The following is an 18,131-nucleotide window of genomic DNA, read 5'->3' as shown; positions in this document are numbered from 1 at the left end:
ATATGCCTACATTCTAAAAAGCTGTTTCTCTGTATTTCTCTTGCCTTACTTGTTTGTATAGTTCAAACAATTCTCTATAACAAGGTGATAAATTTATTTATAACATCATGCCTCATATTATAATAAAAGAAAAGTTAACCCATGTAAGGTCAGGGGAAGAGATTGAATAAAGGAAAGGTGGAGGGAGGGCTAATCAAAATCTAAGAGGATGCAAATAAATCATATGAAATCCTCCAGTTTCAGACAATGGAACACTCAGAAGATTGTTACTATACAATTTTCAGTGCCAGGGATGGGATACATTCCAGTGAGTTCTTGGCCTTGGAGGTCCCTGATGGCCCCAAAACATTATAGGCCATTGCAGAGGCCCCTAGTTTCCCACCAGGAATAGATGGTAAGACCCTATTGCTGAAGACTCCACATACGTGGGCTTCAAGGCCACTGAAAAATCCTGCTGAAACTGAGCTGAGAACCTCCTCCTTGTAGACCAGCTGACAGAAAGCCATTCTGCATACAGTTCAATGGAAAAGAGAGAAATCACCAGTGAAGATACTCAATAGTGAACACTGCAAGCCTTATATTTGGCCAGCCAGGCTAAGTGAGCCAATGGGTGCAATAGTGGCACATCTGTCATGGTGGAAACCAACAGCCCTCTAATTGAACTGGCGGTCCATTCCATGGGCCCACTCCATGGCCACTCCAGTACATCCCTGATACTAAAAACCTAAAACAGGGGTAAGCCATGAGCCTTAGGGTTATAACATATGCTGCTGTCTGACTAAATGTATATACTATGCTCATCAAACTGCTCAGTAAGCACTTCTCTTAATGTTTATACATATATGTTCATACATATATATTAATGCTACTCTCACTTTTGGTAGAGAACCTATCACACCTTCCAAGGCTCAGGGTCCATTGTGGAATAGGTGGTGGAAAGAATGTAAGAGCCAAAGGAAGGGTAGGACTCCTTACAACATGTCCCCCCAGACACAAAATGGCCTGGATATCCATGACCTCACAGTGTCTGACACTACCTACACAAGATCATCATAATAGGAGGAAAAGATGATGACATCAAAATAAAAAAGAGACTGATTGAGAGGTGGAGGGGATATGACAGAGAATGGAGTTTCAAAGGGGAAAGTGGGGAGAGGGAGGGCATTACCATGGGATATTGTTTATAATCATGGAAGTTGTTAATAAAAAAATAATAATTAAAAAAAGAAAAAAGTTAAAGCCTCTGGCCCAAAGTTATGTCTTGTGCTGTAATAAACTTTCAATGCTAATTATGTCCCATGCTACCTAGTCTTTTGTACTGACACTGTAGTTTTGTACTATTTCAAGGCCATAGTTTGTATTATAGCTTCTGGCCAGTGCTAAAATTATCTTGTTTCTTTCTTTTTTTTAAATTAAAATTTTTTGTTAATTTTTATTTATTTATTTGAGAGCAACAGACAGAGAGAGAAAAGGCAGGCACAGAATGGGTGTGCCAGGGCCTCTAGCTACTAAAAATGAACTCCAGATGCATGTATCACCTTGTGCATCTGGCTTACGTGGGTCCTGGAGAATCAAGCCTTGAACTGGGGTCCTTGTGCTTCTCAGGAAAGCGCTTAACCACTAAGTCATCTCTCCAGAACCTCTTGTTTCTTCTTAACTCCACAACACAGCTACAGATATCTCTCTACTAATCTAATAATTTTTTCAGGCTTTAGAAGAGATTCCCTTGGACTCACGCTGATGTAAAAATAGACTGATTCTACACCCCATCTTTGGTGCCAGTTCTGTAAGCTTTAGTTTCCCATATCAATATCAAGATATTTTAACTGGTTTTATTTATTTAAACTCTATCTAAATGTGACATGCAAATCAAAACTAAATCTTTATTTTGTTACATAGAACCCGTTTATAATAGGTTTCTTTTTTTTTCTAAGTCTCCCGTATTTGTTTTAAACATTTTATTTCTTTATTTTTAAAGTATTTTTTTAAGATTTTATTTTCATTTATTTATTAGCAATACAGAGGGAAAGAGAGAGAGAGAGAGAGAGAGAATGGGCACACCAGGGACTCTAACCACTGCAAACAAACTCCAGATACATGTGCCACCTTGTGCATCTGACTTACATGGGACCTGGAGAATCAAACCTGGGTCCTTACACTTTACAGGCAAGCGCCTTAACCACTAAGCCATTTCCCCAGCCTTATTTTATTTATTTGTTTGAGACAGACAGAGTAAGTGAGAGAGAGAGAGACAGAGAGACAGAGAATGGGCACGTCAGGGCCTCCAGCCATTGCAGATGAACTCCAGATGCATGTGCCACCATGTGTATCTGGCCTACGTGGGACCTGGAGAATCAAACCTAAGTCCTTAAGCTTTGCAGGCATACACCTTAACAACTATACCATCTCTCCAGCCCAACAATAGGTTCTTAAATGTTATACTCTTATATGTTTTCCTATTGGGTAAGACTTTAATTTACTTGCTATAAACTTATTCTAATAAATAAAATTGGGCCTAATTATATAAAATATATTTCATTGTATTACATAACCAATATAATCTTATAAAACACAATTTCATTATTCTTTTCACTCTTTTTTATTAATTTATTTTTTATTGACAACTTCTGTAATTGTAAACAGTATCCCATTCATTATGTTTATAAAATAAACAATTGATAATAAAAATTATCACAAATAAAAGTTTTAGCCTTTCAGCCTAATATACTTTCATTAGTTCTCCTAAAGATAAGACTTTTTGTTTTTGTTGTTTTTTTGAGGTAGGGTCTCACTGTAGCTCAGGCTGACCTGGAATTCACTATGTAGTCTCAGGGTGGCTGTGAACTCATGGTGATCCTCCTACCTCTGCTTCTGTGCTGGGATTAAAGGTGTGCACCACCACTCCCAGTTTAGATAAGAGTTTTTGATCTTTGAACCAAGTAAGTAAAGACCATGAACTTTCTATATTAAAACTTAATACAAAAGAAAACTTTAAACCTAGTTAATTTCTTAATCTCTATCATATCTAAATTTAAAATAATTTACGATAGTTCAAATATTGCTTCAATACTAATCTTATACTTCCTACCTTACCTAAACCAAATCTTTGTATTTCCACAAATTCCAATTAACCTCCCATCCAAGTTAACAACTCTTTCTTCCTTATCCATCTCCTATATTATTATTATTTTTCTACCTTAAATATAATGTTCATGTCACCTGTTGATGTCATGTCACATGCAAGAAAACTCATACATGGATATTAGCCAAATAATAATGGCTAATAGATGTGACATGATCTAGGTGTTTCTTTCCTAATAGCTTTTTTTTTGTTGTTTTTCGAGGTAGGGTCTCACTCTAGCCCAGGCTGACCTGGAATTTACTATGGAGTCTCAGGGTGGCCTCGAACTCACAGCAATCCTCCTACCTCTGCCTCCTGAGTGCTGGGATTAAAGGCATGCGCCACCTTTCCCAGCTTCCTAATTGTAATTTTTAACACCTGGCTAGTTGTAATTTTCTTTTATGAGAGAGAGAATTGGTATTGATTGCAGTGGCGGAGGCCCTGGTGTGCCAATTCTCTCTCTCTAAAAGAAAAACAAGAGGGCTATGGAACGAAATAGAGAGTTCTCAAGAGAAGACACACAGCCAGGTATGGTGGTGCACTCCTTTAGTCCCAGCACTCAGGAGGCAGAGGTAGTTGGATCATCATGAATTTGAGGACACCCTGAGACTATATAACTACATAGTGAATTCCAGGTCATCAGCCTGAGCTAGAGTGAGACCCTACCTCGAAAAACCAAAACCAAAACCAAAACCAAAATACACATGACATATAAACGTCTAAATGTTCTACATCCTTAGCAATCAGGGAAATGCAAATTAAAACTATTTTGAGATCCCATCTTACTCTTTTCAGAATAGCTATCATCAAGAAAACAAATGAAGCCAAGCATGGTGGCTCACACCTTTAATCCCAGCACTTGGGGGTCAGAGGTAGGAAGATCACCATGAGTTCAAGACCACCCTGAGACTACATAGTGAGTTCCAGGTCAGCCTGTGGAAGAGTGAGACCCTAACCTTCAAGAAAAAGAAAAAAAAATGACAATAAATACTGGCAAAGATGCAGCAAAAGAGGAACCCTTTTACACTGTTGGTGGGACTGTAATCTGGTACAGCCACTATGGAAGTCAGTGTGGTATGTCCTGAGACAGCTAAAAATAAATTTACATATCATTTTACACTTTGATCTTAAGAACTTTGTTAAAGTATAATTTACATATAGTAAAATTCATGTTTTGTTTGTTTGTTTGTTTTCAAGGTAGGGTCTCACTCTACCACAGGATGACCTGGAATTCACTCTGTAGTCCCAGACTGGCCTTGAACTCATAGCAAACCTCTTCCCTCTGGTTCCTGAATGCTGGGACTGAAGATGTGTGCCACCTCACCTGACAGATTCATTCATTTAGAAAGTATAATTCAGCGATTAAATTTTTTTTTAATTTATTCATTTGAAAGAAGCAGAGAGAACGAAAGGTAGAGAGAGACAGAGATAGAAGGAATGGGTGGGCCAGGGCCTTCAGCGTTTGGAAACAAACTTCAGATGCATGCATTACCTTATGCATCTGACTTATGTGGGTCCTGGGGACTTGAACCTGGCTCCTCAGGCTTAGCAGGGAAGCTCGTTAACCACTAAGCTATTTCTCCAGCCTGTGATTTTTTTTTTTATAGCACATTTATGGAGTAGTACCATCATCACTACAATCCACTTTTATGATTCTTTGATTTTTATTATACTTAGCTTTAATATGACTGAGGCTGTTTTCAGTTTTTGGTGTAACCTATAGACCTAATTTTTCTTTCTTTCTCCATTGACCTTCTCCTTCATCACAGCCTGAACTTCCATTATTGAGTCAGTGCACTTGTTTCTGGTCTCCTTTTTAGTACTCATAAACAGATGGTTTTATTTGGCCCATGCAGATTTCAGAATGGGACAATTTCATGGAAAAATGCAGACTCACCGCCTGAGATGAGTGAGAACTGCATCTTCCAAATGCACATGAGGGCAGTAAGCACATCCTCATTTTGCCTGGGCCCGTGCCCATAAACGCCTCTTGTTCCAGTGCTACTATTTGTTATGTCCTTTTCACTCAAAGGTGTTCTGGATTGGGTGATAAATTACAGCCACCTTAGTTATGAGACACTGTCTTTCTCACATGTAATTTATCATACTCAACTCTCCTTATTTATGTTACAAGAAAAGGAGAGGGGGAGGCTCAACACTATCCTGCTACAGAGGCTTGTCACCAGGAGTGTATGAGGACTGGGGAGATCACTCAGTGATTAAAAAGGTGCTTGCTTACTAAAGGAGTATATTAAGTTGGGTGTGGTGACTTTAGATCCAGCACTCGGGAGGCTGGTGTAGGAGGATTGCCTAAGTTTGAGGCCAGCCTGGAACTATAGAGTTACTTCCAGGACAGTCTGGGCTAGAGTGAGACCCTACCTTGGGGGGAAAAATATGTGTTTGGAGTAGAGAGAATATATTGTCTGGTGGAGAAAAAAGTAAAACAGGGCTCCATTTGGCAGTTAATATAATTTACTAATTCTCGCTCCTTCCATTTGACTGTACCACAACTTATCCAGTTACTTGATACAGTTGGTCATTGTGCATTTGTTTATGTGCAGATTTGTTGTCATCCCCCCCCCAACTCATCTCACCTCAGCACACTCCCCCCAGCTACCCACTTAGTGTAAGGACCACAGTGGGATTCTTAAAAACTACTGGTTGGCTGATCAGGCTCCTAGAGGACCAGAAATTGAATGGATTAAAAAACAAAACAAAACAAACAAAAAAACCCCACGAGGTTCAGGGGGTACAAGGCGATGATTTGGTTGAGGTCCGCAGGGAGTTGGAGGCAGAGAGGAGGCAGGAGTCAGACCTCAAGGACCAACACCTGGCCTGGAGCCTGGAATCCTTTACTGGCCAGCTGCATCTTTCCCAAATGGACAAGAAATGGAAGCGTGCTCACGCAATGATTGGTCTTCGACTTGGAGGAACTTTGCAGAAATGTTGGATGGTTGGGGGTGAGGGGGAGCGAAAAACAGGTGGTCCAGGAACCCCCACCACCATCACCTCGCTCGGCCTCAGAGCGAGACTACATTTCCCAGCAGCCCTCGGGGCGCGCAGGGCTCCTGCCACGCGGCTTGCACCTTCGCCGTCAGTCCGCTGGGGGCGGTGTAGAGAGTCCTCCGCCGCTCCGTAGAAATCTACGCGGCCCCGGGGCCGCTGGCTTCCTGTTTGTCCGACGAGGAGACATGGCGGCCGCGCCAGCAGCGGCTGGGGCCGGGGCCAGCCGAGGGAGACGGTCGGCAGCAACAGTGACTGCGTGGGGCGGATGGGGCGGTCGGCCGAGGCCCGGTAACATTGTGCTGCAGCTGCGGCAGGGCCAGCTGACCGGTCGGGGCCTGGTCCGGGCGGTGCAGGTACGAGGCCGGCCCGGAGGGGCGGGGCGGGGCGGACCAGTCTGGAGCTGGCTGGGGGCCGGGGAAGAGGCCTTTCCGGGCCCGTTGCAGGACCTGCCAAATCCCCCTTGGCCGGTCGCATGGTTTCCCCGTGTGCTGCCCCGACGCTGTCAGCCGCAGTGGGACGATGGGCAGCGGCTGGCTTAGAAAGCCTCGGTCAGGGCCCGAGCGGGGTCTGGGCTACTGTGGGCATTGATGGCGTGTCTGAAGTCCTGGGCCCAGTTTCTGGATCCTCCTTTTTTTTTTTTTTTTTTGCGCCACGTCTACGTGTCGGCGGGGCGGGGGGGGGGGGAACCCTGGCGAGTTTGCTATATATCTTTCTATGGACCTCGAGTTTGCCTCCTGGTGAATTGGACCTGCAGGCCCTGCCCCAGAAGGTTCCCTAGCCTATCATAAATGTCATTTTCTCAGAGGCCTTTCCTTCACATTCCTCCTCCTCCTCTCAGGAACCCGTTATTTATTCTGTCAAAGCTCCCAATTCGTTTCGTTCTTATTAATTTCTTAGCTTGTAATTGCATATTTCTTTGTTGTCTGCCCTTTCCACGTCTGTCTCCCACGTTAGGCTAAGCTCCAACCGGTGCAGAAGACTGTCTTGCCAGTGTTGAGCGTCATAGGGAGGACTGGAGTCAGGCTCGTGTTCAAAGCCCTCCTCTTTGGTTGGGCAAGTTATCTTTAAGTGCCTTAGTCTCCTCATTTGTAAGATGGTGAGAATTAGTAGCCCACCTTTTAAGATTATTATGAAATTCAGAGAAGATAGTTGAGGGGTCATGCATTGGTGGTGCAGATAGGGGCTGATGGAAATCAGTTAATGATGCGCAAAGTGCATGGCTTGTAGTAGGTACCCAGCATATGCTCATTACATATGTATTTTCTATTTTTGAATACGTGAAGGACACTATATTAAGATAGGACTAGTCTCGCTCTTCCTCATTCTTCCCGCCCCCCTCACTGTGGTACCAGGTATTCACCTTGAGAATATTAGTTTAATTTGTAGGGCTTTTACATAAAGTTTTGAAGAATACACCAGAAACTAGAGTGGGAATTGAAAGAATGGTGGGGAGAAGGGGAGTGAGACTTTACAGTATAACGTTACATATTCCGAAATTAATTTTGAGCCACTAGAATATTGCTCAGATGACTAAATAGAATAAAATAAAGGGGAGGTGGTCCATATTTATAAAGGGTTGCAGGTGAAGGAGCGCTTGTGGGTGAGCCACATTTTCTGGACATCGGATAACTACAGATGAACAGCCACCCTCCTTCCATTCTCCTGTAGCTAGCTGCCTTTAGGTCCTGGAAGTAATTCTGTCCATTAAGCCAGAATACCTCACTGAGCTGAGTAGGCAGGACAGGCAGATGGGGACTTAATAAAGTAATGGCAGGCCTCCTGGAGTTCTTTTCTGGCTTGTGTGTGTGTGCATGTGCACACCTGTGCATACACTACACATCATATACTACACACATACTCTAATACACATACAAAAAGAAAGGGGACTTGCCTTTAGTGAAGCACATTCTCATTTTGATGTGCAAGGGGTACAGTGTTTGTTTGAGAGAGTGTTTTCACTGTGTAGCTTTGGCTGGCCTAGAGCTCCCTGTGGAGACTAGGCTGATGCTGAACTTGTGGTGATACCCCTATATCTGTTTCTTGAGTGCTGGGATTACAAGCATAGACCAGTAGGCATGGTAGTCCTTAGTCTTTTGAGCCAGTGTTGGTCTCATCTCTTAAACCAGATAAGGAAACTGAGGCTTGGAAAGATTATGTAATGTGATCCTAAGCTCGTCTCCAGATAGTCTTATGTTCTGACAGTGAACTGTAGTAGCTCTTTAGCATGATGAATGAGGCAGTTTAAGAAAATTAGTTTCTAATGCTGTAAAATTTAGACTTTTAGGAAACTGGAGGAGCTCACCAGGTTAGAAGGCTTCTGGAATATTCTCGGGCCTGGTTTTCGCTACTTGTTTTGGCAGTAAGTTGTATACAGGTGTAGGAGCTATTTCAGAGGTGGAGTTAGGAACTCCAGTCCACAACTATAGTGAGGATAAAGTGGGAACCTTCATATTTCATAAGATCCTTAGTAGCTTAAAAAAAAAAAATCTGTTTCTGGGGCTGGAGAAATGGCTTAACGGTTAAGGTGTTTGCCTGCAAAGCCAAAGGACCCAGGTTCGATTCCCCAGGACCTGTGTTAGCCAGATGCACTAGGGGGTGCACGCATTTGGAGTTTGTTTGCTGTGGTTGGAGGCCCTGGCACACCTATTCTCTCTCTCCCCCTCTTACACTGTCAAATAAATAAATAAAAATAAAATATTTAAAAAATCTGTTTCTTACAGTAGACTCCTCTCCTCTCCTACAGTTGTTTACTGTCGCATATTTCCATAGCACAGTACACATTTATTTTGTCATGTGGCATAATAGGAAGGTGCCAAGTTTAAAATTCTTTTTGTTGTTTTTCGAGGTAGGGTCTCGCTCTACCCCAGGCTGACCTGGAATGCACTGTGTAGTCTCAGGGTGGCCTTGAGCTCATAGCAGTCCTCCTACTTTTGCCTCCCAAGTGCTGGGACTGAAGGTGTACACCACCATGCCTGTTTTTTGTTTTGTTTTCGAGGGAGGGTCTAGCTCAGGCTGACCTGGAATATATTATATAGTGTCAGTGTGGCCTCAAACTCACAGCAATCCTCCTACCTCTGCCTCCTGAATGGTGGGATTAAAGGCATGTGCCACCACACCTGGCTAAAAAACCCTTTTTTAAAAAAGAAAACAGATTTGTTAAGTGTACTACAAGGTGCTAGGCAGTAACAAGAGTCCTGCCTGCCTAAAAAGCTTTTAAATTAAAAAAACTAAAAAGGGAGCTGGAGATGGCTCAGAGGTTAAAGGAGCTTGCTTGTAAAGCCTGCTGGCCCAAGTTTGATTTCCCAGTGCCATGTAAAGTGAGATGCACAAAAGGTGCTTGCAGTGACAAGAGGCCTTGGTGCACCCGTATTTTCTCTGGATCTCGCATGTCCGCAAATAAATAATTCAGAAAACAAAGTTTACCATCATAACTATTTATAACTAAAGTAGTGTTAAATGTATTCATATTGATGTATCACAGATCTCTAGAATTTTTTCATCTTGCAAATCTAAATTGTATCCACTGAACAACTCCCTCTTTCCTCCTCTCAGCCACCCTTCTACTTTCTGTTTCTGTGAGTTTTATCTTCTTTTTTATTTTATTTATTTTTTGGTTTTTCAAGGTAGGGTTTCACTCTAGTCCAGGCTGATCTGGACTTCATTATGTTGTCTCAGGGTGGCCTCAAGCTCATGGTGATCCTCCTACCTCTGCCTCCTGAGTGCTGGGATTAAAGGTATGCGCCACCACACCCGGCCTAATGTTCTTTATATTTTTAAAATTAATTAATTTTTTAATTGACAACTTCCATGATTGTAAGCAATATCCCATGGTAATTCCTTCCCTCCCCCAGCTTTCTGCTTTGAAACTCTGCACTCCATCATATTCCCTCCCCCTCTCAATCAGTTCTCTCTTATTTTGATGTCATGATCTTTTCCTCCTATTATGATGGTCTTGTGTAGGTAGTGTCAGGCACTGTGAGGTCATGAATATCCAGGCCAGTTTGTGTCTGGGGGAAGCATGTTGTAAGGAGTCCTACCCTTCCTTTGGCTTTTACATTCTTTCTACCACCTCTTCTGCAATGGACCCTTGAGCTTTGTAAGATGTGATAGATATATTTCAGTGCTGAGCACTCCTCTGTCACTTCTCAGCACATGGTGCCTTCTGAGTCATCCCAAGGTCACTGCCATCTGAAAAGAGAAGATTCTCTAACCAAAAGTGAGAGTAGCATTAATATATGAGTATGAATATTAAGAGAAGTGCTTACTGGGCAGTTTGGTGAGCATAGCATATACATGTAGCCAGACAGAAGCAGATGTTACACCCCTAGGGCACATGACTTCCCCCGTCATAGGTTTTTAGTGTCAGGGTTGCTTTTCTTTTTAATTTTTTTCATTTATTTATTAGAGAGAGAGAGAGAGAGAGAGAGAGAGAGAGAGGGTATGCCAGATCCTTCAGCTATTACAGATGAACTCCAGAAGCAAGCACCATCTTGTGCATCTGGCTTACATGGATCCTGGGGAATTGGACCTGGGTCCTTTGGCTTCGTAGACAAGCACCTTAACCTCTAAGCCATCCCTGCAGCCCGAGTTTGATGTTTTAAGGTCCAACCATGTAGTAGCATGTGGTAGAAATTTTTGGAGAAGACCAGGTTTTGAAGTAAGGTGGACCTGAAGTGAATCCTGCTTCTGTCACTTAGTTAAGTTACCCAAGATTGTTATTTAATGTCTCCAAAGCTTAGTTTTTTCATTTAAAAAATTTTTTTGTTTTTATTTTCATTTATTTGAGAGCAACAGAGAGAGAAAGAGGCAGAGAGAGAGAATGGGTGCGCCAGGGCCTCCAGCCACTGCAAATGAACTCCAGATGCGTGCGCCCCCTTGTGCATCTGGCTAACATGGGTTCTAGGGAATCGATCCTCGAACCGGCGTTCTTAGGCTTCATAGGCAAGCGCTTAACCGCTAAGCCATCTCTCCAGCCCAGTTTCTTCATTTTTTTAAAAAAGATTTTATTATTAATTATTTATTTTAAAGCCAGAGAGAAAGACAGTGAGAGTGAGAATGGGCATTCCAGGGCATCTAGCCACTGCATATGAACTCCAGACACATGTGCCACCATGTACATCTGGCTTACATGGGACCTGGAGATTCAAACCTGGGTCCTTAGGCTTCGCAGGCAAGTGCTTTACCAACTAAGCCATCTTTCCAGCCCTCTTCATTTTTATAATGCTGATAATGCCTCATATGGTTGCTAGGAGAATTAAGTGAAACAGGTCTGAAAACTTTATCCAGTTAAATAACTTTAGTTATTTTGTAGTTGATAACCTGAACTGTTTTTTGTTTTTTTTTTTACTTTTTTTAGTGTTCTGAGGTAGGGTCTCACTCTAGCTCAGGCTGACCTGGAACTCACTCTGTAGTCTCAGGGTGGCCTCTAACTCATGGTGATCTTCTTCCCACTGCCTCTTAAGTGCTGGGATTAAAGGCGTGCACCACCATGCCTGGCTGCTGTTTTTTTTTTTTTTTTTTCAATGTAGGTTCTCACTCTAGCCCAGGCAGACCTGGAATTTACTATGTAGTCTCTGGTTGGCCTAGAACTCACAGCAATCCTCTTACCTCTGCCTCCTGAGTATTAGGATTAAAGGCATGTGTCACCATGCCCAGCCATCATGCCTGGGATTTTTGGGAGAGTATGAGTGCTGTTAACTTCAGTGGAAAATATTTGCACTTATGAACCCTAAAGTGCACTCCTAATTATGTTGAAACAACACAAACACCATTAAAAAAGAAATGAGTAGAGACTGGAGAGATGGCTTAGCAGTTAAGGCACTTGCCTGTGAAACCTAAGGACCCAGGCTTGATTTCCTAGAACCCCATGTAAGCAGATGCACATGGTGGTGCATGTGTCTGGTGCACCCATTCTCTCCCTCTCTCTAATAAGTAAAAATAACATTTTTTTAAAAAAGGAAATGAGTGTCTACTGGTAAAAATTTGTTAACAGAATCACTTAACATATTTAATTTTCACTAATAATCCTTTAAGAAGTCTGTCTCCTTGTACATGGTTTGATATGTACAGGCATCGGCTTATCTTACACTCAGGATAGGTATGAGTTAATAGTGCTCATACTTTGCCCAAGAGCCCAGGCATGATGGCTGGGCACAGTGGTGTACACTTTTAATCCCAACACTCGAGAGGCAGAGGTAGGATCACTGAGTTTGAGGCCAACCTGAGATTACATAGTGAATTCCAGGTCAGCCTGAGCTAGAGAGAGGCCCTACTTTGAAAAACAAAACAATAACAACAACAACAACAACAAAAAAAAAAAACAGCTCAGGCTAGTAACATGGTTATTTTAAAGGAATCCAGTCTTTACTTGTTCAAAAAGGAAGGGAGTAAAGGGAATAAATCAATGAAAATTGTAAATGTCACATTGACTAAATGGGTTGACAGTTGAGGGAACATGATGCAAGAGATTATTGCTGCTGTAGACTGTCAAACCACAAGTATGCCAGGAGAAAAAAACTCCACATGACACCTGCCAGTAGTTCAGCTGTGAGATGACGGGATGGCTCTCTTTCATCACCATGCTCAGACGTTAAAAAGGAACCAACATGTAGCCAGGCGTGGTGGCACACGCCTTTATTCCCAGCACTCGGGAGGCAGAGGTAGGAGGATCACCGTGAGTTTGAGGCCACCCTGAGATGACATAGTGAATTCCAGGTCAGCTTGGGCTAGAGTGAGACCCTACCTTGAAAAAAAAAAGTAAATGATTTTATTTATTTATTTTTTTTTCAAGGTAGAGTCTCGCTGTAGCCCAGGCTGACCTGGAATTCAGAATGTCATCTCAGGCTGGCCATGATCTATCTTTGCCTCTCTAGTGCTGGGACTAATGGTGTGCAGCACTGTGCCCAGCAGAGAGAAAATGGGTGTAGTAGGCCTCTAGCCACTGCATGTGCCACTTTGTGCATCTGGCTTTATGTGGGTACTGGGGAATCAAACCTGGATCACTAGGCTTTGCAGGCAAGCATGTTAACTACTGAGCCATTTCTCCAGCCCCATTCAATGATAATTTTTTTGGCAAGAATCTTAAGCACTGAACCATCTCTCCAGCCCCATAAACGATTATTAGTATTAAATGATTTTTATTATTGACAACTTCCATAATTTTAGACAGTAGACCATGATTAAATGATTATTTTTAAGTGAGAATAAATGCCTTGTAAGACAATGTGGACATAGTAAAATTCCTTGTAAAGTTGAATGTTTGGACTGTTGACTGGATCACTGTGTACTGTGAAGCTTTAGACAAAAAATGGCAAGGCCCCCTTCACACTCTGCACTACCTCTGAGTTCCATGTTCTTGAGGCAACCACTGTGCATACTGCAGATATGCATACTACAGATTACATTTTTGTGAAAGAAGGACCTAGGAAGCGAGAACCAGTGCTTCTGAGTAACATGCTTATAAAGCTGTCTTTTGATAGTATGTGTTTTCTTCCTCAGCAAAGACTAGACTTGAATTCAGAATTTTATTTATTTAGTTACTTTTCTTTCTTTTCTTTTCTTTTCTTTTTTTGTTTTTTCAGAAGTGAAGTCTTGGCTCTAGTCAAGTCTGATCTGGAATCTCAGGCTGTCCTCAAACTCATGGCGATCTTCCTATCTTTGCCTCCCAAGTGCTGGGATTAAAGGTTAAAGGCATGTGCCACCATGCTGGGATATATATTTTTTTAAATATTTATTTGAGGTGGAGGGGGAGGGAGGGAAGGAAAGAGGGAGGGGAGGGAGGGAGGAAGGGAGAGAGAGAATGGATGCACCAGAGCCTCCAGCCACTGCAAACAAATTCCACACTCTTGTGCCGCCCTGTGCATCTGGCTTATGTGGGTCCTGGGGTATCAAACCTGGGTCTTTTGGCTTTTCAGGCAAGCACCTTAACAACTAAGCCATCCCTCCAGCCCCCCTTTTTTCTTTTTCAATTGGGGTACAAGTGTATACATACCTAAGATTCACTTTTTTGCCCCTTTTTGGTATTGGGGATTGATCTTGGGTCCTCACATGTGCTGAGTGTGTATTTTGACATTGAATAATATCTCAGCCTAAATTCACCTTGAAATGTTTTATTTATATGCATGCACGTGCATATGTATATGGGTGTGCCAAAGTCTCTTGCTGTCGCAAACAAATGTTAGATTAATGTGCTACTTTCACAGCTGACTCTGTATGTACTGAGTTGTCGGTTTTTGCTTTTGTTTTTTTGAGGTAGGGTCTTGCTCTAGACCTGGCTGACCTGGAATTCACTCTGTGGCCCTGGTCTGGTTTCCACCTCTTGGTGATTCTCCTAAAAGGTGTGGTCCACTGCCAGCTTGTGCTGTGAATTGAACCTGAGCTTGTCAAGCTTTGCAGGCAAGCCCCTTTAACCACGGAGCCACCTTCCCAGCCCCATATTCACCCTTTTTATTGTATAGTCAGTGAGTTTTGACAAATGCATAGTCATCTGATTACCACTGGAGTTAGGATATAGAAAATTCCCTTGTAGAAGATAGTTCCTTTCCATGACCATTTGTCTCATCTCTTCCCTTTTTTTGTCCTTTCTAGACTGCTATATTAGGAACCATACCTTAAGTACTAGTTATTTTTCTCCTCACTGATAGTTGATAGAAGCAACTATAGGGTATTTGGAAGAAAAGCAGCTTTATTTGGCGGGGGGGCTCACAGTTTCCAAGGTGTATTCCATCATGGGGGAGGCAGGGCAGTGGGATGGGTGCATGTTAGGAGTGCCTCACAGCAGGTTTTTACATCATAACCGACAGGATGCAGAGCACTCTGGCTGGAACCAAACCGTCAAGACCTGTTTGAGCTAGGTCGGTCGTAGCCATAGAGGCTCTGCAGCTTCCCAGAACAGTAGCACCAGGCAGGGACCAAATGTTCAAGCATGAGCTTGTGGGGTACATTTATATCCAAACCATAATGCCTCTTGAAGATGTTACATGCCATGTTTAGCCTTTTGAGTCTTCTGTGTTTGACTAGCATATATATCTTTTTTTCTTTTTTTTTTTTTAATAAATTTTTTATTTATTTATTTGAGAGCAACAGACACAGAGAGAAAGACAGAGGGAGAGAGAGAGAATGGGCGCACCAGGGCTTCCAGCCTCTGCAAACGAACTCCAGACGCGTGCGCCCCCTTGTGCATCTGGCTAACGTGGGACCTGGGGAACTGAGCCTCGAACCGGGATCCTTAGGCTTCACAGGCAAGCGCTTAACCGCTAAGCCATCTCTCCAGCCCATTGTTTTGTTTTTTTGAGGTAGTTCTCATTCTAGCCCAGGCTGACCTGGAATTCACTATGTAGTCTCTGGGTGGCCTCGAACTCACAGGATCCTCCTACCTCAGCCTCCTAAGTGCTGGGATTAAAGGTGTGCACCACCATGCCCTGCTTTTAAGTTTTGCTTTGCTTTCTATATACTTAGAATTTGCTCTCAATTTTTTTTAAAGTTTTATTTATTTATTTACAAGCAGAGAGAGAGAGAGAGAGAGACAGACAGACAGACAGACAGAATATGTATTTGCCAGGACCTCTTGCCAGTGTTAACAAACTCTAGATGCATGTACCACTTAGGCATCTTGGGAAACTGAACCTGGACTAGCAAGCTTTGCGGCCAAGCACTTTTAAACATTGAGCCATCTTCCCAGCCCTCTAAAATATTTAAAAAATTTTTATTTGCAAGCAGGGAGAGACAGAGAGGGTGGGAGAGAGGGAGGGAGGGAGGAAGGAAAGAGGGAGAGAGCATTCATTGGGTATGTCAGGGCTTCTAGCCATTGCAAATGAACCCCAGACACATGCACCACTTTGTGTATCTGGCGTTACATGGTACTGGGTAACCGAACTTGGCTTGTTAGGCTTTCCAGGCACACACCTTAACCACTAAGCCATCTCTTTAGCTCTTAAAAGAATTATTATTTTTTTAAATTTATTGTCAGGTGTGGTGGTGCATGCCTTTAATCTCAGCACTTGGGAGGCAGAGGTAGGAGGAATGCTGTGAGTTCAAGGCCACTCTGAAACTACATAGTGAATTCTAGGTCAGCCTGGGCTAGAGTGAAACCCTACCTCAAAAAACAAACAAACAAAAAAATTTTTCTTATTTGTTTATGTGAGAGAGAAAGAGGCAGATAGAAACAGAGAGAAAGATTGGGTATACCAGAGCCTTCAGCCACTATAAATGAACGCATATGCCACCTTGTACATCTGGTTTACATGGGTCCTGGAAATCAAGCCTGGGTCCTTTGGCTTTGCAGGCAAGCTCCTTAACTTCTAAGCCATCTCTCCAGCCCAAGATTTTTTAAAAAATTAATTAATGTATATATTTGAGAGAGAGATAATGAGGCAGATAGACAGAATGGCCTCTAACCACTGCAAGTGAACTCTAGACCCATGTGCCGCCTTGTCCATCTGGCTTATGTGGGTCCTCGGTAATCAAACCTGGATCCTTTGACTTTGCAGGCAAACAACTTAACTACTCTCCAACCCACCCTAAAAGAATTTTTTGAAAGTTCTTCTTACTAGCTGGAGTTCAGACTGGTGTTTATTAAGGTGCTTTACAGCTGTATTCTTGGGACTCCCTTCACCAAACCCAGAGCTGCTTTGTTTTTCTTAACTTTTTACATTTTGGTAGACCTTGTATCCTGACTTCTCTATCTTGCTTATTTTTAGAGCAGTAGCCTCCCAAGAAAGAGTGCACAAAGGATTAAAAAAACAATAATTTATTTGGAAGGAGAGAGAGAATGAGGATATATGATTGGACATGCAGTGCCTCTTGCTACTGTAAACGATCTCACTATGTGGGTGCTGGGGAATTGAACCTGGACTGCCAGGCTTTGTAAGCCAATGCCTTTAACCACTGACCATCTCATTCCACTGTCTTTGAACAAGAATTTTTTTTTTTTTCTTTTTTGGTTTTTCGATGTAGAGTCTCGCTCTAGCTCAGGCTGACCTGGAATTCACTAGGTAGTCTCAGGATGGCCTTGAACTCATGGCAATCATCCTCCCTCTGCCTCCCAAGTGCAGGGATTAAAGGCATGCGCCACCACGCCCAGCTTCAAGAACATTTTTTAAGTGTTTTTTTTTTTGAAGCAAGCCCAACAGATTGGCCTTCGTGTGTGTGTGTGTGTGTGTGTGTGTGTGTGAGAGAGAGAGAGAGAGAGAGAGAGAAACAGAGAGAGACCTAGTGTGCCAGGATGTTCAGCTACTGCAATCTAACACCAGATGCGTGCACCCCTTGTGTGACCTTGCACGCTTGCATCACTGTGCATTTGGTTTATGTGGGACTTGTAGAGTCAAACATGAGTCCTTGGACTTCACAGATGAGCACCTTAACCACTAAGCCATCTCTCCAGCCCAAGAAGAGTGTATATCTAAATGTTAAAGCCAAATAAGAGAGCTTCTTGGAGATACAAAAGATCTTCATGACCTCAGAGTGGTAAAGATTCTTTTTTTTTTTTTTTAATTTGTTCATTTTTTATTTATTTATTTGAGAGTGACAGACAGAGAGAAATACAGATAGAGGGAGAGAGAGAGAATGGGCGCGCCAGGGCTTCCAGCCTCTGCAAACGAACTCCAGACGCGTGCACCCCCTTGTGCATCTGGCTAACGTGGGACCTGGGGAACTGAGCCTCGAACCGGGGTCCTTAGGCTTCACAGGCAAGTGCTTAACCGCTAAGCCATCTCTCCAGCCCGGTAAAGATTCTTAAAGAGGATGCAAAAAGCACTGAAGTGATACAATGAATTGTAACAAAATTAAGTGCTTGTGTTGATCAAGAGATCTTTTTAGCCAGGCAGAGGTGGGTGGATTGCTGTGAGTTTGAGGCCAGCCTGGAACTGCAGAGTGAGTTCCAGGTAGCCTGAACTAGAGTGAAACCCAGCTTTGCGAAAAACCTAAAAAGAGGGAGAGAGGGAGGGAGAGAGAGAGCTTTTTAAATGAAAAAAGCAAGCCACAGGGGCTGGAGAGATGGCTCGGTGGT

At 42.9% G+C, this 18,131-nt stretch overlaps 1 protein-coding gene across 2 annotated transcripts in view; it reads left to right on the top strand.

Moving 5' to 3' along the window:
* The first annotated feature begins 6,297 nt into the window (after positions 1–6,297).
* Positions 6,298–18,131, top strand: part of LOC101609903 (transient receptor potential cation channel subfamily C member 4 associated protein) — an 81,378-nt gene continuing 69,544 nt past the window's right edge. For both annotated transcript variants that reach the window (XM_045157538.1, XM_045157537.1), the window contains exon 1: positions 6,298–6,480. In XM_045157538.1, the coding sequence (XP_045013473.1) occupies positions 6,313–6,480 (168 nt within the window). In that variant the 5' untranslated portion in view covers positions 6,298–6,312. The remainder of the gene's footprint in view (positions 6,481–18,131) is intronic.

Source organism: Jaculus jaculus, chromosome 8 (assembly GCF_020740685.1).
Source record: "Jaculus jaculus isolate mJacJac1 chromosome 8, mJacJac1.mat.Y.cur, whole genome shotgun sequence".
Classification (NCBI taxonomy): domain Eukaryota; kingdom Metazoa; phylum Chordata; class Mammalia; order Rodentia; family Dipodidae; genus Jaculus; species Jaculus jaculus.
This window is presented reverse-complemented; position numbering and strand designations above follow the sequence as displayed.